A 24,184-nucleotide genomic window follows, 5' to 3' on the forward strand; every position below is an offset into this window, starting at 1 on the left:
AGAAAGTCTCACCTTTGTCTCCTGTTTATTTCCATATTAATCTGATAATATTTTTATCAAAAATGCAAAATCTGTATTGGGTGTCAATCGTTTTATTCAGTTATTGCTTGTTTTAGCATGCTTTATAAAGTAAGATTATAAACTAGTATACTTATTTATTACTAATTTAAAAATACGACAGATTTTTACAAACAAAAATAACATCTGACTTGTTTACATTTTTAAAAGCCAAGAGCGACAGTTCAGTACTTTCATTTTAATCTGAAGGCCTTCGCGTTTGGCAAATGCAGTTTTAGGATTACAGATTGACCCTCCGCAGATCCCGTAGAAGCCGATATCATCAAGGTTGGGGCAGGGGGAGCTGTTGACATCTGTAAGGTAGGAAGGGTGATCGGTTCAGTGGCGCTCCAGAAGCAATAAACATTAAACGCCGTTAACAGGTAATTTGCGTTATTCTGCGCTTCTTCTTTGTGCCTCAAACAGTATATGTGAAACTAAGATCACCCCAGTTTCTGTTTTAGAACTTTATGGTGTTTGCATTTAAGATATTGTTATTTAGCGGTGTCTGGTAAAGTAATTGTATTGATCATTTACTGGGTGTCGGAGCTTCCGAGTGTTGTGGTTGAAGCAAACTTATTGGAAATTATTTTCAAAAATGCACATTTTGTTTCTGTTACTGTATCGTTTGATAAGACTACCGCTGTCCTGCTTGGGCAACAAGGTCGTTTTAAAAACGCCACAATGGTATTTAACTTGATGGTACAACTGCTGTTGCTAAACGTTTATATTTTTGGGAACAGGGTGAAGAGCTTAGGTGTACCATTACAAGAGGCAGGCGCTACAGTTTTAGTCAGTTTTTGGAAGCACACCATAAACACGGAAATAAAATCGCACTTACACTTTTGTTTTTCTGACGTATAATCTGGTGTTCTGAACAATGTTAGCTGTTTGTGTTTTTATTTAAGCAATCATTTGACCCTAAATAAATCATTATCATGACAAACATTACGGGCTCGTATTCTAATGCATGCCGATAGTAAGCTAAGATCAGTTTCGTAGTAGTGTCAATTTCTTGTCATTTTTACGTACCTGTGCTTAGAGGTTCCACAAATTGCCTCTCACAGTTGAGTGGTCATCACTGAAATGATATGCACAATAATACAGTCTACAACAGGACTGTCTTGGAGGCCGTTTATCTCCACGTCCCTTGAATTGAGAGAAATGACTAACTTTGCCCAACTTTGTAAATAACGACCTGTTTTTGAACCACTGAGAGCTGATTGGGAATGAAGCATTGCAGACAGAAGCCAGGACCGGGATTAACAACCCTGGTGTACAGGCAGAGGTCAGCTAGTACCGTGTGTGTATTTTTAGCTGTCTTTACAAAGTAAAGAGTCATTGTGTGCTACCTGTTTTGTTAGTAGTTGTAGTTCATAAAGACAGCTGTATTACATGCACAAAGAATCCGTTGTGTTTTTAACTTTTACAAAGTTAAAGACTTTGTAACAGTTATAGACTTTGGCACCTTTACATTTGGGCGGTATGAGAGGAAAATCTTTCGAACGACTTAATTGTCTCTTCTGATTAATATTGTGCTTTAAAGGGGAACAAGATATTCCGTTCATTTGTAGGAGTACATCTTACATGACTGCTGTGTGGGTTTTTTCTCTTTATTCCTCTCATTATTGTTGGATTAGAAAATTCATCTGATGCTATAATTAAGCAAAATCAGAACAAGCCCAATACTGCCTCCGATTCTCTCAGAATAAGAACCTGACGTCATTGTAAACATGCCTTTGGTTTCTTTAGTGAAAACAATTATTTTGAAATGAAATATGCTATTGTCTTTTGATTGTCATTGTTATTGTATATTTTAATGTTCATGAGAAAAATATCTCGTGAGACACAGATACAGTATGTGGTCTGCTTCTGCATTCATAATTCTGACAAATGTATACACACTGCCGTACAAGGGACTTGGACATCTTAATGATAAGGATTAGGAATTTTAAATATAAGCTTCTTATAAGCACAAACTGTTTGCTCACTGCTTTCATTAAACCTTCGTTAAATCGTTAATGTAATGTGTTTCTTGTTTTTACCATTATTTTTTCCATCCTCCGTATTAATGTAATAGGATGGTCTACTTTGAAATACAGATCTGTCAGGATTAACATCTTAAACAAAGTGGCAAAAATATCAGGTCTCCATGGACCTGCCAGCAGCTGTATCACTCTGCAACCTACAACTGTCATTGAAGCTAAGCAGTTTAGTCTGGCCAGTACCTGGATTGGAGACCTCTTGGGAAAGCTAAGGTTGCTGCTGGAAGAGGTATTAGTGGAACCAGTAGGGGTTACTCACCCTGTGGTCTATGTGAGTCCTAATGCCCCAGTACAGTGATGGGGACTCTATACTGTAAAAAAGGCATTGTCCTGCAGATGAGATGAAAAACCAAGGTCCTGACTCTCAATGGGCATTACAAATCCCTTGAAAAGAGTAGCAGTATTTACCCAGGTGTACTGGCCAAATTTCCCCCTGGCCTTTGCCAATCATGGCCTCCTAATCATCCCCATCTATCAGTTGGGTTCATCATGCTCTCCTCCCCACTGAGAGCTGGTGTGTGGTCAGCGTACTGGTGCACTTTGGCAGCCTTCACATCATTCAGGTGGTGGTGGTGGAGGGGAGTCCACATTTCTTGTCAAGTGCTTTGAGTGGAGTGTCCAGAAAAAGCACAGTAGAAGTGTGAGCACTATTATTATAATTGCTTCTGCTTGATGAAATTGATGTATTGTGTGGGACAATGGAAGATGGATAAGGTCTGTATTTTCATGTAGCAAGATTTCTTAAGACTTTTTGAATGTTGTTGGAAAGGTGAACTAGTATGGGGAATACGTCCAGTGACCGGGTCTTGGGAGATCGCCATGGGGCAAAATCCCACCGTCCAGATGGGGTTACCAGTAGCCAGAAAGAGCAGGAACCAAGCAAAATCATGGTGGACAGCACCGACGACCCCAACATCTTCAACACTCACACTCTGGAGTCAAAGGTATTTAACACAAGCATGGGCTGATGGTGGTAAGTATGCATTCTGCTTGGACTGTCTCTTTGCACAGCATTGAACTTGCTCAATAAAGCATCCGTTGACAAGGCTGTGCTGTGCTGTTTATTACTGCTGTGTATCAACCACTTAAATCCAAGTGTTCATGGAGATTCAGAATGAAAGCCACAGCTGACCAAGCAGTGATAGTTGTATGTTACAGTCTCATCCATGTTATCACAAAGTCATTCAACATTGTTGAACCAAATGAAAAAACACTGCATGCTTGAACAGCCAAGCAATGATTTAATCTCTGTCCTCGGTAATATGACTAAATACTTTATTATCCTATATACTGTATTCTGGTAACCATGTAGAGGTTGAAGGGCAGCACAGTAGCGCAGTGGTTAGTTTTGCTGCCACAAAGCAAGAGGTCCTGGGTTCAATTCCAGGCTTGGGATCCATCTGTGTTCATATTGTTTGTATGTTCTTCTTGTGTTTGTGTGGTTTTCCTCTGGTTTATAAACTGTACCGGTGGGTTAATTGACTTTTGGTGTGTGTTTGTGTGCATGTGTTGGTGTCTGTGTGTCCGCCCTGTGATGGACAGGCGCACCATCCAGGGTGTTGACCTAGGTGTTACCTCCCTGTGGCCTGATCTTGTCAAACCTCAGAAGCTAAGCATAGCCAGCACTAGTCAGCAGTGTGGTGGGAAACCTCAGAGGGTAAGCTGGTTGCTTCTGTGGGTGGTGGTTTTGAACCAGGAGGAGGTACATTTCCCTCTGTACTAGAATCTCACATTCAGTACCTCAATATGGTTGACAGTTGGACTGCTTTGTGGAGGAGATCCCATCGAATACAATGTTGGGACCTCTTCTTAGTTACTTGGCCATTAATGATCCCATAGGAATATTTGTAAAAGTAGTGGTGCTTACCCTTGTATCCTGGCACAAATTCTGCTCAGAGGTTTCACAATCTGGCCTACTTACTTCTTAATTCAATTGCTGAAGTAATTTCTTGCTTCTGTGTCTGACCTAATGTGGAGTGGGGCCGCTGGCACTTGATGTCTCCAACATGTCACCAAGCTGGGTACTGCGCTTGGGTAATAGATAAAGTGGGTCTCCTATATAAGTGCTTTGGGATGCTTTGTGTTAAAAAGGGCCAGATAAATATGCTGTATGTATTATTAATGAAAACATGTTTAACAAAAAATGTTTGCCCTTGCATGCTTTATTTATTGTCTGTTTTGTGTTAAGTTTGTTATGAATGTATAAAGTCATTGTTACATAAAATGTAACCTATTTTTAACACGATATTATACTGCCTGTAGCGCTGTTAAGGAGTTGTAAATTGGTCAGAGATATTCACTGCCTGCATAACGTAAATATTTTGAAAATATCACCGTTTATGCAGCTGGAGTGATGACTGGGCTGCTTTGTATATATTTCACTGACCACAGTGACCTTTTATGTAACACATACCCTGTTTGTCTTCTTTAATTGTTCTATTCCCCATTCACTTTATAAACCTTTTTTAGTCCTTTTACACTGTGATTTTCGGCAAACAGGGCCCAGTAATGTTGTAGTGCCTGTATAGCACGTATAGCGGTGAAACACATGAAGAGTTCATGGTTGAGGTCTGCTTATACCACGCAGTGCCACAGGTGGGATGGAAATATCTCTGCTTAGAGTACTTTGGATGGCAGCTCACGGTTTTATTTATTCAGTTTATTTAAATATTTCAGCCTTCTGGTGAAAAGGAGTTTATGCACTTCACGCCTGACCTCGAAGAGCACATGAAGCTGGGATCACAAGCACGACCCACTGTGATCCGCTGGGCAGGGGGTGGAAAGGAAGTGTACATCGCTGGCTCCTTTAATAACTGGAGCACCAAGATCCCGCTCAACAAAAGGTAAGTTGTTGAATTTCATAGCTGAGTTATTGTCACACCTGGCTGAATGATAATAAAGGGAGACTAATATGGGCGTCTCTGTTATACAGTCTTATCTGTTAAAACAAAACTTAACAAATTACTCAGTAATGGCTATCAGTCTTGCTTGGACCAACAAGTGCACAACTTGAGCCGATGCACCAGTCGATCTGGTACAAAGACCTGATAAAAGCATTGAATAGCGAGGGATGTTTAACCCAGATTGTTAGGGCAGCATTGGCTACTGTTTAAAATGTAAAATTTTATTGTCTCCACGCGGCATAATCAGGAAAGGATGACCTCTTTGTCCTAGATATCAACAGTCTGATCCTGACTCATCTTGATAGCCAGCTGGCATTCCTTAAATAACGCCCACACTGGCAGCGACACTCAAGTAACTGTGCAATTGGTTCGGGCACCTCTGGGAGAAGAGTTGGGATTAGGTAGCCTGGGTCCTCTGACATTCCAGTTGAACCAGCAACCCTTGAAACTTCCCAGGTGCTTGCAGGCTTGTGGCCACACTGTCAGGAGACCTGGGTCTCATCCAATCAGTGCTCATTCTCCTCAGTGTTGCTGTGGACTAATAATGAATGACTTGATGGGTCAAGGGACTGGAGTAGCCTGTCTGTACTTCCCTTTTTATCCTCCTTGTGTGGGTCCAGGGTTTGCATCTGTGAGCCGAGATGTCAAGATGCAGACAATTAGCCGCTTCCGTTTTGGGTGGGTGTGTATTGAGCAATTGCAAGGGCAACAAATTGCTACGCGAGCAATTTGTAATCTAGAGTTTTAGAAAAAAGGAGGATAATTTGGGGACGTGCCAATGCAGTCAAGTGAGTGAGATGATCACTGATTTCTTCCCTTTTTATTTCCAGCCATAATGACTTTGTAGCAATCCTTGATCTGCCAGAAGGGGAGCACCAGTACAAGTTCTATGTAGATGGGCAGTGGGTCCATGATCCCTCTGAGGTAAAAACACAATTTGAGTTTTCACTGGTGATGTCGTTCACTGTTACGTTGTTTTAAGCAGTGAGTTTTTTTTTTTATTTCAGCCGGTGGTCACTAGTCAGATGGGAACCATTAACAATTTGATCCAGGTGAAGAAATCTGATTTTGAGGTATTTGATGCCCTGAAGGTAGATTCACTAGAGTCTTCAGATACATCAGGTAAGCAAGGTCCTGCAATGTATTTCTACTGTAATCAGATTATATTTTAATTCTAGCTATTAATATGAAATAAGAAGCGCAAGTACAGTTCTTATTACGCCATTATTTATTTCTGAATGTTTTGTACCAAATGGAACATAGTTTGGCAAACAGCAGAAGAATTCCTATATAGAAAATGTGGTCTAACTGAATATGGATGTTCTACACAGATCTCTCCAGCTCTCCTCCAGGCCCTTATGGCCAGGAGTTGTACGCATTTCGTCCTGAAGAGCGCTTCAAGGCTCCTCCCATTCTGCCTCCGCATCTCCTCCAGGTCATCCTCAACAAGGACACCAACATCTCCGTGAGTCTCACTTGCCCCCTCCGCCAGAGCGCTCTTATTCTGTCAGCGGGAGCTGTGTTTCTCAGCCAGTGGGCTGTGGCTCAGCAGAGCGTCTTCTGACTTGAACTGGTGTGCCGCAGCATTTTAGAAATGTCATGTACGAGAAACATAAACAAAACAAAACAAAAATGTGTATTGGATATATGGAGTAACAGATGTGTCGCTTTGATGTTCGGTCTATACATGCAAAACCGAGGCTCTGAGACCACTCACGTGGAAGTCATTTATGGTGTGCGTTAAGTTTCAGTTTGGCATACATACAAAATCAAAAATGGAGAACATCCGAGTAATGTTTCTGTCATCAGATATTGTCAGGGCAGGGTGACAGTGCACTTGCAAGGCAAACTCAGATTAAATGTTGAAATATCAGTTTAGAATGTTGTGCTAGGGGTGGTGATATGTCTTTGTGTGTGTTTGAGTTGGGCGATGTAGGTTGCAACATTTTTTCTGTTTACTGAGGTGTAACATGGGGTGAGAAACGTTGAGCAACTCTGACCCAGAGCTGTCACATTTTCTATCAAATCCCAAATGGGTCTTTTCACACTGGCACACTCAAATGGAGCCAAGCCTTCACAGTTCAGTGTGACTCAAACCAAGCAGGAACTGAGCCAAGAGACCCTGATCTCACAAGCTGTCTAGCACTGGCACAGGACCAAGCAGAGCAGGGGAAGGGTTAGATCATCATTTCGACTGCAAGTGCACAGATATCTGTACACAGGCATTTAACCAGCATTTGCAAAAAACAATAGTAGAAAATGTGATCAAATTATTTTTTGCAGTGTTATATTTGACCTTTAAACTTGCTACTTAAGGCAAAATCAAACTACTTTTATTTAGGAACTTGAAGATCAAGTTATATTGAACTTGAGTAATGCCTAGTTTGATCTACTGTCGTCAGTGCAGTTAAAGACTAAACACAGCAAAGGTGTCAGTTCGTGATATGGAATTTTTCATTTGCTAGTGCCATCAGAATTCAGGGTTATTTTTTCTTTTTTTCCATTTACTTTCATTGAGTTTAGGCTTGAGAGTGAATCAACACAGTGATTTGAATAGTACCTGAGCTTTATGTTCAAATAAAAACGCCACTACTGTTAGCCAGTGTGTGAATGGGTAACGTTGCCAAACAAAAAAAGTTTTTCAAGTGTGGGCATGGTTTTCAGGGAATAGACCAGACATCTTTGCCAAATTTTTAGAACTTAAATTTGGTTTTCAGTGTCTGTCTCCTGGGCTCTACGTGTAATTTTCCAAGTACATTTCTGAAGGAGTCCTAAAACTCATAATGTACTGAACATGACGTGCTGTATCTTAACCAGCTAAAGTAAAAAGCAAAGCAACCACTGGGAATATTTTCTGATACTCTCTCACCTCCTTTGTATTACACTATAGAATGAGGGTACTCAATAATATACAGTGTACTCCATTTTGCCTACATTGGTTTGCCTTTGTGGCATGATGTACTGTATGTGTTGTTTTCCATTTTACGCACTACAGCGCAACATGATTTCATGTCCGCTTTTCAGAAATAAAGAACCAAACTGAATATATGGAGAAACACCTGGCCTGGGCAGGGAAATGGTGTGCTGTTTGCAGCACAGATGACATGAAGTATTGTCTGAAAATGAATTGCACCTCATAATCGTAATCTTTCACCTTGAGATTTTGTAGGCATGCTTGCAAACATAAATCTAAACTCCTTTAAGCCACTTTAAGCAATTAGCCCTTTTCTAAAGAAATTAGAGTACATTTTTTAGATCACATTAGGCACGAAAATAATGTAAACTCTTCTTTGCCTATATACATGCAGCAGTTATCACCTAGCAAGCTGTTTCATTGAATGTAAATTCTGTATTTTTCAGTGTGATCCTGCCTTGCTGCCTGAACCAAACCATGTGATGCTCAATCACTTGTATGCACTTTCAATAAAGGTGAGTTTGACCTGGGAAGTGTTAGATATTGGGAAATGTTTAATCCCTGTGTTGTGAAGTTTGTGAGTAGCAGTAACAGGCAGCTATGATTGAATTTTCCATTCTTTTTCAGGTGTAGGGTTTCTTTCAATATAACAGTATTATCAATCTAGATGTACAGTAAAAGAGGAGTTCTATTTCTATTGTTGGTATACTGTCAAAATGTTTACTGTCTCTGAACATTTTGTCTTTCTTGTAGGATGGAGTGATGGTGCTTAGTGCTACACATAGGTACAAGAAGAAGTATGTAACATCTTTACTCTACAAGCCCATCTGAAGGCTCTTAATGAGTTTAGCATGTTCCTGTTTTTCACTATCACTCATTTGCTGAGATTGCACTGAAACAGTTTACAGAACGGACCGGAGGCCTGCCAAAGCCCATTTTCCAAGAGATTCTATTGTCTCTTAATTCCGTATGACCCGTGAAAATTTAAAACAAATATATAGCCATTGATGGTGTGCACATAATTACATTTTCCGTAAATGTACTCCACTCCATAATGGCTTTTGGTCCACAAAACCTTAATCTATTGAAAATGTTAAAAATCCACACCTCAACTTGAATTTGGTACATTTATTCTGTCTTTTGATTTCCAGAAAAAAAACAACTAAGTTTTGCATGGTTTTTCTTTTTGTAATTAAGCTCTTTCAAGTATCATTAGCTCAAATGACCATGGCAGAGATGAGCTATTGCCTTTGTGACAATGCTGCAGCACTTTACCTGTGCATTTATTGATGCTCTGAGTAGGAATATTAATAAGCTTTTAACTATGCAGAAGACAAATCCTGTACTGTATTGTTGGCTATTTGAATATTGCTTGGTCTCAGTTATATTTAGTTGCAGTGATAGTGATTTTTCTTGTTTTATATATTTACAAATACGAATGTATTTATGTATTACATATTTATGTATAACACCATGCTGTTTTTATTTGAAAATCTAAAATGCAGCTCTGATTAGGAAAACCTCAGGATTATGTTTTGCATGGTTAAAAAATCAATTCAGAGATTGCCATTTCACAGATTATATCTGTCCCGGTATGCTAGCATTCGAGACTGAAAACATATAACCACATATTTTTGGTTGTAATAAAATAGTTATTCTCTTCAGAGTGATTTTCTGGATAGTATTACATTAATATTGTTTATCATGAATTATTAATGGTGTTTATTGTTAAACTGCACTAGATGTCAGCTGAGATATTTCAGTGTCATTTTTTTGCATTATGTTTGTGACTACCAGGTAAACACTGTGATATAATTGTCTATAAAATCTGATGTAATGGATATTAAATCAAAAATGTCTGCAAATAGAAGTTGGGCACAGCTGGAGAAGATATGTGTGGTGCCTGGTTTTACTGTAAGCAGAAACAAAATTCACTTTGCCTTGTATTGTCCTCATTTCAAGTAATGTAACTGCTAAACTGTTGCATCTATTTGCAAATAAAAAGGGATGTTTCACTAATGATTCAGCAACAAATTTCCTAAATGTTTTGTTAACTCCTTCATTTACTTCTGTGTTGTAGAGAATGTTTTGTAGTTATTATTTTACAACATATCAAGGTTTTTAAAATCTACTCCATTTAGTTAGTCTCAGATGTGTTTCCTCCCTTCACTGTATTTCTATAAATATATGGTACTTTTGCATTTCAGCAGGAAAAGAGCTATTGTTTCAAAGAGCTATGTACATGTACATACTGTACAGTATCTGTTTAACTGATCCATGAACAAGAGGGTAATTTTCTATGTCGCTGTCTTGACTTACTTCCATGCTTCCACCCGCAAATGAGTAAATCATATACAAACCTAGGAAGAGTTGCTGCTTTTATTCCTCTTAACCCAAAGCTTTCAAAAAACATTTTTGAATTACAGAACACACATCTTTGATCCAGAAACAGAGCCTGCCAGGCCTGTGTCGATGCACTTTAAAACGTCTTTTCACACACTCCACTTAACAAACCCACTCTTCAAACCGTATATACATATCATACAAGGTTGTTACAGACACTCTTGAAATCCACACAACAAAGCTTTACAAAATAAACTCAATCCCCCCCCCCCTCTTCTACTCTTAAAGGATAAAGGCTTTGTTTATGCTTGCTCATTTACAGCCATTTGCTTAGAGATTCATCTATTTTCCTCCTGGGGGATCTGTGAAGAAGCCCACTGCTGATGCTTCGATCGCAGTAATCAGTGATCTACTGAAGCATCCGAGGTATAGCGTGTAAACAAAGGTCCTTTAGTCCAATGCTTAGCTTATCTTTGTAGCTACCACATGCTGTCAGTTTCATGGCAAGAATATTAAAGCGATAACATCAAGAGCACCACACAGTGGCAGGCTGAACTAAAACAGTGAGATTTCCACTAAAACAAAAAGGAAAAGGCATTTATACATTAATGAATATGCTGTGGAGGCATCCATAAATGTGTTTAAACAAATCCAACTCAAGGACCACTGTACAAGAAGCAGAAAACTTATGGCACTTAAAAAGCTAAAGTACAGGGGAAACATAGCTATTGCACAGCTACCCTGGTATTTGATTTCGCTTGTATTAGCAATATTATACTACACAGAAAAATAACAGTTGGAAGCAGGTTATATACAGCTACAAATTGCAAAATATACAGCAAACGCAAACTACACCGGGATACATAAAAATGCAGTTAAACACCTTTGTATGTGCTACTCATTTTCACATTACATAGAGGGGTTTTACCAAGTCCTGCCAAAGTTTGTGTCTTTTTGATTATATCCAGAAAAAATGAATTGACACTGCATGGGAAATACCGTATATACTTTGGTAGGAACATAAGCCGAAATGTGCCTAATTGCATTTAAATTTAAAACTTTAACGTTTACCGTCATGTAACGGAGACTCCAATCAGTAGAATCTAGAACTGTAAACCTATTTTAATGAAGTTTGGTCCACTAATTTTGAAAGTGCTAAACAATGCACAATACATACAAAAATAATTAACTGGACCAAAAGCCTAACGGTTACCATTTCCTTTTTCAAAGAGCTGTCTGAAGACAGCCATAAAACACATGTTCATTGCTCTGTTAAAGATAGTTTTATTTAGTCTCTGGCCTTATTTCATTCTCATGTATAAATAAGGCAACAAGAAATCAGCAGGTCAAACTTTGGCAGTATTAGTAATATTTGCCACTGACAGGGGATTTGTTACCTATACTCCCCATGTTATACTGCTAAAACTATATACCAGATCAGTCAGTAGTCATTATACTAATATTGCACTGACGGTCTTAGCCTTATAGAATAAATACTTGGTTCCAGTGTCAGGCAAAGCTGTTGCTGCAGCAGTCAGTGAACAGCCTTATTGCACATGCTCATAGAATGATTTTAACTAGAGCTACTGTAATGTCACACTGTTTTTTGAGTAATACGTAATACTTATGAAGGGTTATGAAATCATTTCTATATGGTTTCACAATCACACAAACATGTTATGCTTAAATTAAAAAAAAAAGATTAGCCTTAATTGTAACTCTGCTCCATTTGCTCCAGGTGTTCAACAGATGCTTTTCAGAGCAGGTTTTTCATTTTGAGAGATGGTGGATGTTAAATGCCTTGTTTACTTATTTAAACTGTCAGCTATCAATGTGCTGGCAAAACAGAAGGAAGCTTGCGAGTGAGTTAATATTTCACTTATGGCTTTTTTTTTTTAACAAGCGGTACTAAAACATGCAACTACAATAACCGTCCACAGACTGCACAAAAAACAAGAAGGTAACCCACAGCAGTCTGGACTTGTCCTCTCCTTACAAAGAAACTCCATCATTGAAAACATCCTTCTGATTTTTGCAAGGCCACACTAATTATGGTATAATACGGACTCTGTGGTTACCTTTAAGAAAACCAAAGATAACATCTTTTATCAGTCTTTTAGTCTTCAGTAAGGTGTATAACCCAAAATATCCACCTTTATGCTCAGGGCAATGGCATTATACTGGTTGGAGGAGAGGAGATGTTGTCCTGAGGCTGGAATAATTTAATAGGTGACAACCTGAAGCAAACACTGGGCATTTCTTGTCTTTGTTGGCCGATGGCTGGTTCTCTTTCTCGCTGGCTCCTGCTTGCGGGAGCTCAGGAAACCCCAATCAGAAGAGGGCTCACGGGGGCATCTTGGGATTGCAGCTGAAGGTGACAGGACAAGAAACAGATCAGCTGGGTGAGCTTGCAAAGAGAAAGGTGTTCCAGTTCCTGAAACTCCAGAATTTAACTGCCCATTTGCAAAAAAAACATTAAAGTCTTTGCAGTTTTGTTCGCTTTAACATGTATATATTACAAATGCTACAGATATTTTTAGAAACTGTGGTAAAGGATTAAATGCACAGAAGACTGGCTTGGTTAGTATTGGACTCAGATGTAATGTGGACATATATATTTTTAAAGTGCAGAAAGGTTAAAGTCCATTACACATTACACTAGAGGCTTTTAGGTCTGTGTGGGTGATACAGAAAGTCTCCTCTAAATTGGGCCTCACATTATTAAGTACTGCAAAGTTTTCTTTGCATGGCTGGGATTCTCAGCTCAAGCTATAAGAGAAAATGGAATAAATAATGACATTCAATATTGTCAATTGTTAGTCATTTTTTTGCTACTATTTTGAATGTGGGAGGATGTTATTTAGAAAAAAATGACAACAATGTGGGTTAATAAGATGGTAAAAAAAGCATTATGTGATCATTTCACTACATTTTAGAACATTTTCCTCCATTATATAATCGATTTTGAACATTTTTAATGTAGCAGCCACACTCAGCAAAAACATGGTTCAGTATTGGTTGCCAGTCTGTGTGAAGTTATGTATTGGCAGGTGAATTAATGAAGACAGTTTAGCCTAGCTGTGATTGATAGATTTTTGTGGGAATGCCCCATAGTGGCTAACTTTATACACGATTCAGAATAGGTTTGGTTAAACTAATAATTTAAGATTTAATTAAAGCCCAGCTGGAACCTAAATCTTGTTCCAATTTGTGCTCAAAACTTGTTCCTGCATTATGGATTTCTAAATGGCAAATGAAGAGTGGTGGCTATGGTGCTTGGCTCTTTTGAACCAAAAGGTGGTGCTGTTTGTCAGTATCGGACCCCGACTTGTCACGCATGCCTTCCCTATGCAGCGAGTAATGGCCATGGAGCAGTGACAATGGCAGGGCAGTGCAGGCACAGGCAGAAGGAGCCAGCGTGCCATACCTTTACCGGCACAGGGGGAGTAGGAGCTTAGAGTGGAAATCTGGTACTCATTCTTCTGGATATACTCAGGAGAAAGAGAAGGGCAGAGACAAGAAGGGTATCAGGAAGACAGGGAGAAGCAAAAAAGTACCCAATGGCATCACATGCATCCCAGACTACAGCCTGCTCCAAAAGTAGCCACTCTCCCTAGAGGAATAGCAGTATCTCGGTCCTTCCTCAGCCTGCTGATGGAGATGTGGTCTCTGAATAACTTGATTAGTAAAACTTCTGAGATTTTTATATACTCCAAACTAACTTAAAACAAATTCTTATAAACAGGAATGGCAAAGGTAAAAGACACAGGATGCCCTAATCGCTGGCCATCTATGGTCTATGAATAATGGGAAAAGTACCTTGCTAGAAAAAACATCACATTACAAATAGGAGGAACAGAGTGCTACACTCAGCTATGTTGGCATGATGGTATTAATAGAAAAATGATATACCTAACAAAATTCAGACCCTGGTTTTAGTGGTAAAGGGACTTGTGCACTATACTGTAAGAGGGACTATGCAGTGTGGATTACAGGTTGACCTGCTTTCAGCTGAGCAAGAGGAAATGAAAAGGAACAGGTCCTCACCTCCAGATTCGTTCTTGCCTTTTTCAGTACATCACGTGTCCTGGATACTGAAAATCCAAAGGGAAACAGTAAATAACATCTATGGATAACGATAATAACATCTATAGGTAATTATAAATAATAACGTAAGTCAGATAATAATGTCTTAACTCATACCCATTTACTTTACAACTCTGCCTAAAAATAATTGTGAGGAAAACTGATTTGGAAATTTCAGCACTGGATAGAGAACTTAAAGAAAGCTATTGCTAATTCAGAGAGGTACTCAGGTGAGTATCGGTACTGTTCTTCCAGGGTTAGTGGTGAAACTGGGCATGATGTCTCGCACGGGGGTGAACTTACACTGGCTGACAATGAAGTGCTCCATGCTTTCCTTGGTGCGGTTGGTGTTCTTCAGCCTCTCGATGGTGCTCTGCAGCAGACCCTCCTGTTCTGTGATCTTCCGTTGCAGCTTCTGGATCTCCTCTGTCATGGATTGTTCCTGCATTCCAGTTGGGAGATGACAGTGTGAACACTCCGTACTTCCACACAAAGCCTTTCAGTTTTATTGAAAAACAGAACGGAGCTCGCACACTCCCTTGCATTTCTTTTCCTATCATTTTACTGCACATGAAAGATGTCGGGGTTTTCTCAACCTTGGCTGCCAAAGCGAGTGCTACCGTTTGGGGATTCATGTTCACAGTTGGCTGGGGGATGTGATCCAGACTCGAACCCGAGACACCTGGATCAGTGAGCTCAACGCTCACTCAGGTGAGCTCCTTTCCCAACTAACCCCGGTGGGAGCCCTGAAAAAAACCTGGATCACAGGGCAGACTGGTGTGTGGGTCATGATGACAGCTATCTTCCAGTCAGAGATCTATCTGAGCTGTCCTGGGACCTCTCGGTCTGACCTTTTTGATGTGCTGGGCACAGCTCTCGCCACTGGGCAGGGCAGCCCTCCAGAACATCTTGAGGAGGGAGGCGGCTTCATCCAGGATCTGCCGCAAGGTCTTCGTATTGGAAAGGAGCGTCTTCACACTGCTGCAGTCCAGACTCTGGGGGAGGTGGGGTTGCAAGAAGAAAGGGTTAAAAAACTGAAGTTCTGCGAATAAAGCGGTGTCGGAGGCTCTGTGGCTAAGGATCTGCGCCCGTGGCTGGAAGGTTGCTGGTTCGTATCCCGCAGACGGCAGAGGAATCCTACTCAGTTGGGGCCCTGAGCAAGGCCCTTAACCCCAGCTGCTCCAGGGACACCGTATACATGGCTGACCCTGCGCTCTGACCCCAAGCTTCTCTCCCTGTCTGTGTGTCTCATGGAGAGCAAGTTGGGGTATGCGAAAAGACAAATTCCTAATGCAAGAAATTGTATATGCCCAATAAAGTGATCTTGTATATAAAGGAGCCAAGGAGCTATGAAGCTGTCAGGCACTGACGTCGCAGTTACCTGGCCTGTATTGACCGCAGCACTGAGGGATGACTGCAGCACTGCCTCCATCTTGTGAACCAGCATTTTCCCTTCCAAGATCTGCTGCTGCAGGGCGCTGAAATCATCCACGTGGCCGATGGCATGGCGCCCGTTCTTATTGGCAAACGAACCGTCTGGTGCCTCTCCTTCCAAGACCGTGTTGGGCTGCAAGATGTCGACTAAAGGGCGCAGTTGGTTGTTTTAGATTTTGCGGCAAATGACAAAGGCAAAGCAAACTACGCACCAATCTATCTGAACAATAACATTTGTGTAGGGTTTCTTTATAGCAATGCGTTGCTCATCTTAAGAGTAGTAGCATGGGAGTACTGCACTAAGTTAGGGCAATTACGCGGCAGATGGAATTCACTTAATTTGAATGTTTCACAAAATGAAGACGGAAAAAATTAACTTGCCACTAGTTGGAAAACATACCCCCACTCCCTGTAACGTCAGGATCATCCAGGTCTGTAGATTTGGAGAACAAGGTGAATGGGGATCCTGGGTTAAACATCCCAGTGTCTCTGACTGGTGGCGATGGCACTGGATCTACAGGAAAAGAAACAGATGAAATCACGGGCCTAAACTGTAGAGTAGATGTACACTGAAGGTAAGCATACTGTGCACAGCCATTTTGAGTGCAGAAACACTGCTGTGAAGTGGGATCTGGCCTCTCACCCTGGAAGAGCTGCCTCTTGCAGCCCGTGTCCCTGGGGGTGGTGATCGAGATGGAGGAGGGCCGGGGGGCGCGGTGAGTGGCCAAGCTCCGACCCAGCTGCTGCTCCAGCTGTTCCCTCAGGCAGCTGTTCTCCTGGATGCTGTGCTCCAGCTGCACCCGCAGGCCGCGGACCTCCGCCAGCAGCTCGTTCAGCTCCAAGGCCGTGGCCGCCCCCCCTCTGTACGCTGCCATGCCAAGGGCACATGCTGTTAGTGGCAAGCTGGTGATGAGGTTTTTTTTACTTATGGCCTTTTTTGAAGCCAATACTCATTGCGTCCTCCAGAAGACTCCTGCTATCCTTCTGCTTGTGCAGCGAAACAGCATTAGTAGCATGTCGTTTCCTGCGCTCGAGCTTCCCGGCACAATACCAGTGCGTTGATCTTGCAAACCTGAGCTTTAACGTGCTTACGATCTTCCCTTGACAGCCACTGTATTTGTCGTCCATATTTATAAAGAAGCTGGAGATATCTCACCTATTACTTTGCATTTTCTGCAAAGTGCGAGGTCTGGTACTAGAAAATAATATCCATTCTTTCATTAGCAATTCTATCTAAAGCGTCAACGAGTTACGTTCTTCTCCTGTTCGCTGCCCTGCCTGCAGTACATGCTAGAACTGAGGTTTACCTGAGTGAGGGGACTGGCCAGCCCGGCACACCCTGTCGTACACCTGCAGCTCACACTGGAGGGAGTGGAGCAGCTGACGGCTGTCGTCCAGCTGCTGCTGCTGCAGGTTCACCTCGTGCTGCAGCCTGCAAGGCAAGAGAAGACGCTCAAGCAGAAAACTAAGAGGGTCACAAGCAAGCGGAGGCCTGTCAGCCTCTTCTCGAACGAAGTCGAGTTGTTATTAACAGCTGGCTGCATACATACGCGATCCTAAATAATATAGTGCATGGTAAACTGATGCTGGAAAGGCTCGGAGACTAAATGAAATCCTCACTCCTGGTTCTAGAGAGCCGTGGTCCTGTGCGTTTTCTGACCATCTCAGCCCTCATCGAGATAGTGTTTGGAAACAGCGGCAGTTAAGGTTAATTATAATAAGAGATTTAATTAAGTCACGAAGAGTGCAGATAGAAGGGGAACCAGAAGGCAGTGTGACCCTCCAAGGCCCGAGAGTGAGAATCACAGTTTAGTGTACTCAATACATGATTTATCTTGTCCTGGCACTCAGCGTTCGAGTGTGTCAGGAACGCAGATGACTATTTCCCATTATATTAGTAAGCGTGAACTGTCATCGTGTTGGAAATTTAAGGACACTTTAATCTTAAATGCATATGCATTCAGCAGCATTGCCACGAAAAACAGAAAACAACTGCCCCACGGCGGGCGGGATCAGTACCCGTTGTTGCGCTCCTGGCTGGCCTGTTTCTCCTGGCGGAGCTGCTGGATCTCCTGCTGCTGCTCGCAGCTCTGCGCCTGCAGCCGCCGGCTCTCCTCCCGCCACTGCTCCGCCTCCAGCTCCGCCTCCTTGAGCCGCGCCCTCCCCGCCAGCACCGCCTCCCGCAGCTCTTCCATCTCCGCGGAGCTCTCTGACAGCGACACAGCGCAGAGCTGGGACCCACACTGGCCTCCGCTCGCACTCCCTACCATCGCAGCTGGCTTCAGCAACAACTGAGATGGACATTCCCTACGTTTTGTAGGCCTCCTAACCCTAATAATAATAATAATTAATAATTGCTTACATTTATATAGCGCTTTTCTGGACACTCCACTACAAGCGCTTTACAGGTAATGGGGACTCCCCTCCACCACCACCAATGTGCAGCATCCACCTGGATGATGCGACGGCAGCCATAGTGCGCCAGAATGCTCACCACACATCAGCGATCAGTGGGGAGGAGAGCAGAGTAATGAAGCCAATTCATAGAGGGGGATTGTTAGGAGGCCATGATTGATAAAGGCCGATGGGAAATTTGGCCAGGACGCCGGGGTACACCCCTACTCTTTTCGAGAAACGCCCTGGGATTTTTAATGACCACAGAGAGTCAGGACCTCAGTTTTCCGTCTCATCCGAAGGATTTGGGCAGGTTAGGGTTCAGGTTTTCTTCAAAGAATTTATGCAACCTTCTCGTTTGTGTGCAAGATATACCTCAGTGCATCAAAATATTAGACTGAAAAGTCTAGGCAACCTCGCCAAACCAAAGATGATGTATCAACAACGGTAAAATTCTATTTTCTGACAAGTGTTCGGTTATTGGATATTTTGTGTTGAATGGTGTTCTTGGTGAGCATGTTTTCAGGGTTAAATAGGTTAAGACTAATTAATTTTGCCTGTATATGTTAGCATGCCAGTGCATTCAATGCCAAATTCAAGAGTTTGAAAAGTATAACCAATTTCTTTCAAAGTTTTGCTTTTAGGGCAATTTAGACAACATTCCCATTTAGGGCAATGCAGTGCATAGAGCCATATATGCAAGAAAAAAATGAAGATAACACTGACATATCACTTTGCCTACATTTCATTTTGGTTCTAAAACACAGCCATGCCATCAAACATTCTCTATGTGTTGTAGGAATCCTAACCCTAACCCTAGCTCAGGGTTTGGTAGGTTAGGGGTCGGGTTCAGATTTTCTTCAAAGGATTAGTGCAACCTTCCACTCATTTGAGAGAATGTATACATAGAATGTAGCTGATTCTATCTCAGTAAAAGCTTTTTCCATTGCATTTACTAACTTTAAATGCCCGTAAATCCAGTTTAAAACAAAAATACTGACAGTAACACGTTACAGAAGGGACAGACCTCTTTAAACAAACTCTGTAAATAGAATTAACGTGCGACCATAATCAGTTTCCTAAGCTGATCCATTACCTCTGCTGGCTTGGTTCAGTCGGGCCTGAAGACCTAGGTTCTCTTCTCTCAGGGCTCGGTTCTCATTGGACAGCTGACTCACGGATTCCAGCCCCTGGATGTAGATGTTAGTAGGAGGCCCTGTAGAAAACAGCAGGAATACCGGGTCAGGGCAAGGATACTAATAGACTATATCCTTTCCACACACACAATTACCTGCATGTTCTATAATAGTTTGTATATTTATTCTATTATATTATTATTTTACGTCAGTCTTTTTCTGTCCGGACTGCTGATTTATTTAACCTTCTAAAATAAATTTGGCATGAAGCATAAACGGCTCTCTGAAAATGTGGCACAGGTACACTAGACGTGACAGCAGAAGTAAGTGCTTGATTCACTGGAAGTACAGTATGTCATTCACTGGATTTCAAAGTCTCATACCACTGTCCCTTCCTGCTGTAGCCAGCCTCTCCTCCAGCTGCTGTCTCAGACGGTTATTAGTGCAGATCGAGTCCTCGAGTCGCTGCTGCAGGCTGCGGATCTCACCGAGGTGCTCCTCAATCAGATCAGCTCCTGGAAACACAGCACGCTGGTCTCAGAGGGAGAGCCCTCTCGCCTGGTCAGCCAGAGGGAGCCCACCTGTGCCGCACGGCGAGGTCTACCTGTGTGACCGGTGCCCGACTGATAGCCCGACGATCCCGACGACACATCGCCGTAATTGCTGGCTCTGCCCGGTCTGGCCAGGTGGCTCATATCCCACATCGCGCCGGCGTCCAGCAGGCCTGCCTGTGTCTTAAGGGCACCGTTTGTGTTAGCGGGGCAGCCGAGCAGGGGCTGTTGGAAGGGGTGGCGCGTCAGGGGGGCGAAACTGGAGGGCTGGGAGTGGCTATCCAAGGGGAAGCTGGCCATCGGTTTGACGTGAGGGACAGCATAGCCTGCAGCCAGAGAAAGAAAGGTAGGTGTCAGAGCACAGTAAAGTACAGGGTGCTTGTACCTGAGTTGGTGTATTCAAGGAACTGTATCGTGAAAACCAGGTGCCAGCGTATAAATAATACAAATGGTACCATGAGAAGCATCAGCCCATAGACAATAACAATGCAAATTCTAAGGCATTAACACAGCCAGTGTCTTACGCAGAATGCACTTCTTAGCATATAAAACCATCATCTTGGCTTCATTTACCCTGCAATACACAATGGACATTTTTACTAAGGCCTCATTTGCACGTGTGTGAACGCTCCATTGCTCTGTGGTGCCCATTTGCCATGACGCAATTCTGTGAAAAGGCCCGAAAATGTATAGGCACAGGTATCTTCTACCTCAGAAATCAATGAGCATGCACTGCAACATAAGGGCAAAATGAAATAATACAGCATGCATAATGTTTTCAGAAAAGCACAGATCTCTTCAACTTGGTGATATGAACTCTGTGATAGTTTGTCTTTATTACAATTTGGAAGTGTTTTGAGCCAAAGACTATCATTTGTATATTAAGAGTTTATAGAGGTAATCAGCTTATCTCTGTTTTCTTTTGTAAGATATATATAAGAATTTTTGCGTATATAATGATTCTATTGTCACTGTTATCATGGTGTATATCTCATTAAATGTAAGAAGAAGGAGATTTTAACATTTCAACACTGTATACTGTTTTCCATAGTTCATGATGGTTGGAGCATAGTTTTATTTTCATCTATCAATGCATGTCAAGCTGTACAACTACAGAATCAGAACAGCTGAACTCACATTAGAATGCCATGCATGACAGGCTTCACTAATGACATGCCTGGAGCATTTAAAACCAAGCACACAGTGGGATCAGCTCACAGAACATCAGCTCACTTTCATCAGTATATTCTCTTCAGTTCACTGTGACAATACTTACAAAAAAGGAGGATCACTAGCACAAGAAACTACCAATCCATGCAAATTACAAAATTAAATCTCACAAAACTGCATACGCCTGGTTAGTGGTCTCTGAGTTGCGTGTAATGTTTTTGTTTTAAGCTTGTAGCAAATACAGAAGTACCTTTACTACACTGACGGAAACACAAGTTACGAATTCTTCTGATTCAGAAGAAGCTTTTCTCTGACCTTCATCAGCGCTAGTTTCTCTTTGGAATTGTTCTTGTGGTTTTATATTACAAAACTCAATTGTGCATGCAAACACGTCAGGCGCAAGGCAAAGATCCTAAATGTAATCACTGTTAGAACTTGTGGGTCAATTTCAAAATTTAAGATTATGCAGCTGCCTGTAGGGAGCACAAAAACATCAATCCTGTATAGAGGAAAAAGAACAAGGCTAGCGGTAAAGAGCACTATTGCTTGGTCATGCCGAGAACTAGAAAGTGAGTGGATGCAAAGCGTGCTCGCACTTTGTGACTGCACACACACTCAAAATCGTGCAAGTCAAAGTCTCACTTTCTCCCAGCTGTCTCTGTAGCATTTGCAGCTCCTGGTGCACCTCGGCCAAGGAGAATGGGGCACCGCCATGGTAACTAGGGCCAAGGATTAGAGGTTGGGGGTCAAAGGGCAAGGAGCCGGGTGGACCTGAGGGGTCAGGGCAGTAGTGAGGCTGAGGAAAGGGGGCAGCACTGGACAGGGGGCTAGAATAGAGGCCTAGAGACAAGGAGAAGAGAAAGATGGAATTCACTGAGCAACTCACTTTCATTCAACGCGTGTAGCTGAACCACAGCTTCACATGCCTTCATCTCACCTTCAGCTATAAACGTCACCCGCTGTGGACAGTTTAGTAACACTAAAAGATGAACATAAGGACAAAGACAAGCAAACTCAAGTGGGTGTGCACTCTCCCTCTCTACTCCAAAATGGCTTATTAATTCTCATCAATTCTATGGCATTCACAAGTCAAAGTACTGTAAATGTATCGAGAATATGGACATTTTCTTGATGCTTTGTTGTGTAACCTGAAACGCCAACAAGTGTAAACCTTTTTATTATCTTGGAGTAAAGAGAAAGAGCATCTAGTTGAGTTTGCAGTGTTTACAGGTCTTTGGGGACAACACCTCCATAGCTTTTGGGTGTGCCTTCCTTTTCTCCGTTTTCCATAAAGACAAGAAACTAGTTCACAGCCAAACACCAGAACATTCTAGCAATGTTCCACACTATAAGGATTGTTATGTTCCAAAAACAATAAGCAGACTCATCTAAATCTTATTAGAAGGGAAAGAGTTGTGTTTTGGGGAGAGTCCCCACCTAGAAGCAGACATTGATTTTAGTGGGAAGAAAGCCCATTAAAGTCAATGTCTTAATTTATCCAAGAGTATCGCCTAAGGGATCATCAGTGGGTGCTCCTGAATTCTTTTAGCTCCACAATACCTGCCTTGACTGTGCACAGCTGGGAAGAAATCCCTTGATCCATCAAAACATTCTGGGGTTTTCTGGAAGGAATGAAAGTATAAAGTATGGCTGCTACAGCTGTTATCCTACCTGTCTGTGCCTGGTTGACATCCATGGGCTTATGCTGTGTGCATGGGATGATGGGATTGTTGTTTGATGACTGAGCCCCATGGGAGGCAGTGGTGGATGATGGGACAGATGGGTGTTGTGGTGGAGTGCCACTGTGACTGTGAGGATCTGAAAGAAAATGGTGCTCAATGAACAATCACACTGTGCTGCCATGATGGGCTCTGTCAGAGCCATTAAGCACAACACGACGAGCTTAGGTAAAGCAGGAGTTGTGCTCTGCTAAACAAATGCACAATTAACATTCTGGTCATTTGTCAGAGAGACTAAATACATTTAAACCAAGGCATATGAAACACAATTGCAATGCTTCTGTACTTTAGTTGAAATGGATAAATGGACACTGAAAATAAAAACATACAGAAGGGTCACCATTTTTTCTAATGCCAGTGATGATATTTTTATATGGATAAATATGTATAAACAAATGTACACGTGCTGAGAAAAATGAAAAATGAGAAAATTTTAAAAATGTGATTTAATTTAGCCACTGCCTAATCTAATCTAATCATTCCTACAGAACAGTTTAAGTAGCACAAATGTTCTATTGTGTTAGAATGCTGTGGAAAATGTTTTCCAGAATAATTTGGTTTTTAGGTTTAGGACACGCATTTTTTCACAATTTTGTACCTGTGATGGCCTGTCCAGGGCTCCCTCTGCCTGTGGCCTCCTCCTGTGTATACTCGCTGGCAGCGTCCATATCGGAGCACAGCTCAAGCTCCTCATTGGTAGAAGCATGGTCATCTGATACAAAGGAGGTCCTGTCTGATTGGTCGGTCGTCTCAGACAGGGCATGGCTACTGGAGGGTGTGTCAGAACGCTGCTGTAGCTTGGAGCGGAGCGAGTCAATGATCTTATCCTTCTGCTGGAGCTCTTTACTAAGCCTGCAGAGACAAGGAAACGTTTGTTGCAGATGCCGACACACAAATTATGAACCAGTTTAAGAGAGGCCTTCTCCTCCCCTGAACTCCTGCTGACAAAAATGCCTACCAGATTACATCAGTGCATTGGACTTTTGCTGTGCACATACATTGAATATCGACAAATTTCCAGTGGGCGACTGTATGTACACAAACATAAGAACCTTTTTTTAATATAACCCTAACTTCTTAAGTCTAAAGTGAAATGTCCTGGCCAAATTTTTCTCTGGCCTTTCCCAATCATGGCCTCCTAATAATCCTCATCTATGAACTGGTGGAATGAACCAGTGTCCAGAAATGCGCTATATAAGTGTTAGGATATTATTATTATATAATGCTACACTATGGAGTTTTATTCCTCTCCTTCCACACACTGTAAATCATCTGGTCCTTGAAAAAAGTGAAAGAAAAATTCTTTCTTCACCCATTACCTCTAAACCCCTATGCTTGCCGCAGATGGCAGTGGGCAGCAGTGGGAAAAACAGTGTTAGCTGCAGCAGGGCTCGCTGGGCTCTTACTTGTCG

The 24,184-nt window shown here is 42.0% G+C and overlaps 2 protein-coding genes across 14 annotated transcripts in view; one reads left to right on the top strand and one right to left on the bottom strand.

The window, feature by feature from the left end:
- The first annotated feature begins 304 nt into the window (after nucleotides 1-304).
- prkab2 (protein kinase, AMP-activated, beta 2 non-catalytic subunit) lies at nucleotides 305-9,941 on the top strand. 2 transcript variants are annotated; one of them, XM_088598209.1, is made up of 8 exons: nucleotides 305-440; nucleotides 2,872-3,046; nucleotides 4,779-4,945; nucleotides 5,836-5,929; nucleotides 6,013-6,127; nucleotides 6,337-6,470; nucleotides 8,366-8,434; nucleotides 8,673-9,941. In XM_088598209.1, the coding sequence occupies exons 2-8, from the start codon at nucleotides 2,882-2,884 to the stop codon at nucleotides 8,748-8,750; spliced, it is 822 nt and encodes a 273-aa protein (XP_088454335.1). In that variant the 5' UTR covers nucleotides 305-440; nucleotides 2,872-2,881; the 3' UTR covers nucleotides 8,751-9,941. The 2 variants fall into 2 exon arrangements, with proteins under 2 accessions (XP_088454335.1, XP_088454336.1); XM_088598210.1 differs by lacking the exon at nucleotides 305-440 and having other exon boundaries at nucleotides 2,942-3,075.
- Nucleotides 9,942-10,280: 339 nt separating this feature from the next.
- pde4dip (phosphodiesterase 4D interacting protein) overlaps nucleotides 10,281-24,184 on the bottom strand; it is a 92,070-nt gene continuing 78,166 nt past the window's right edge. For 4 of the 12 annotated variants that reach the window (XM_088598204.1, XM_088598203.1, XM_088598198.1 and 1 more), the window contains 16 exons: nucleotides 23,371-23,624; nucleotides 22,705-22,851; nucleotides 21,676-21,873; nucleotides 19,917-20,189; nucleotides 19,696-19,827; nucleotides 19,273-19,392; nucleotides 17,802-17,991; nucleotides 17,090-17,214; nucleotides 16,426-16,650; nucleotides 16,183-16,296; nucleotides 15,730-15,929; nucleotides 15,200-15,343; nucleotides 14,652-14,790; nucleotides 14,310-14,356; nucleotides 13,690-13,753; nucleotides 10,281-12,630 (listed from right to left, as the gene is read on the bottom strand). In XM_088598204.1, coding sequence (XP_088454330.1) covers nucleotides 12,485-12,630; nucleotides 13,690-13,753; nucleotides 14,310-14,356; nucleotides 14,652-14,790; nucleotides 15,200-15,343; nucleotides 15,730-15,929; nucleotides 16,183-16,296; nucleotides 16,426-16,650; nucleotides 17,090-17,214; nucleotides 17,802-17,991; nucleotides 19,273-19,392; nucleotides 19,696-19,827; nucleotides 19,917-20,189; nucleotides 21,676-21,873; nucleotides 22,705-22,851; nucleotides 23,371-23,624 — 2,518 coding nt within the window. In that variant the 3' untranslated portion in view covers nucleotides 10,281-12,484. The remainder of the gene's footprint in view (nucleotides 12,631-13,689; nucleotides 13,754-14,309; nucleotides 14,357-14,651; nucleotides 14,791-15,199; nucleotides 15,344-15,729; nucleotides 15,930-16,182; nucleotides 16,297-16,425; nucleotides 16,651-17,089; nucleotides 17,215-17,801; nucleotides 17,992-19,272; nucleotides 19,393-19,695; nucleotides 19,828-19,916; nucleotides 20,190-21,675; nucleotides 21,874-22,704; nucleotides 22,852-23,370; nucleotides 23,625-24,184) is intronic. The other 8 variants (XM_088598205.1, XM_088598197.1, XM_088598207.1 and 5 more) reach the window with 6 other exon arrangements.

Source organism: Lepisosteus platostomus, chromosome 11 (assembly GCF_059453375.1).
Source record: "Lepisosteus platostomus isolate fLepPlt1 chromosome 11, fLepPlt1.hap1, whole genome shotgun sequence".
In the NCBI taxonomy this organism is placed as follows: domain Eukaryota; kingdom Metazoa; phylum Chordata; class Actinopteri; order Semionotiformes; family Lepisosteidae; genus Lepisosteus; species Lepisosteus platostomus.

Bases quoted from the DNA above. Each gene is read 5' to 3' on its own strand.
- prkab2 (XM_088598209.1), top strand. From the start codon at position 2,882: ATGGGGAATACGTCCAGTGACCGGGTCTTGGGAGATCGCCATGGGGCA. The intron at 3,047-4,778 runs GTATTTAACACA...TAAATATTTCAG, and splicing joins CTCACACTCTGGAGTCAAAG to CCTTCTGGTGAAAAGGAGTT. The intron at 6,128-6,336 runs GTAAGCAAGGTC...TGTTCTACACAG, and splicing joins AGAGTCTTCAGATACATCAG to ATCTCTCCAGCTCTCCTCCA.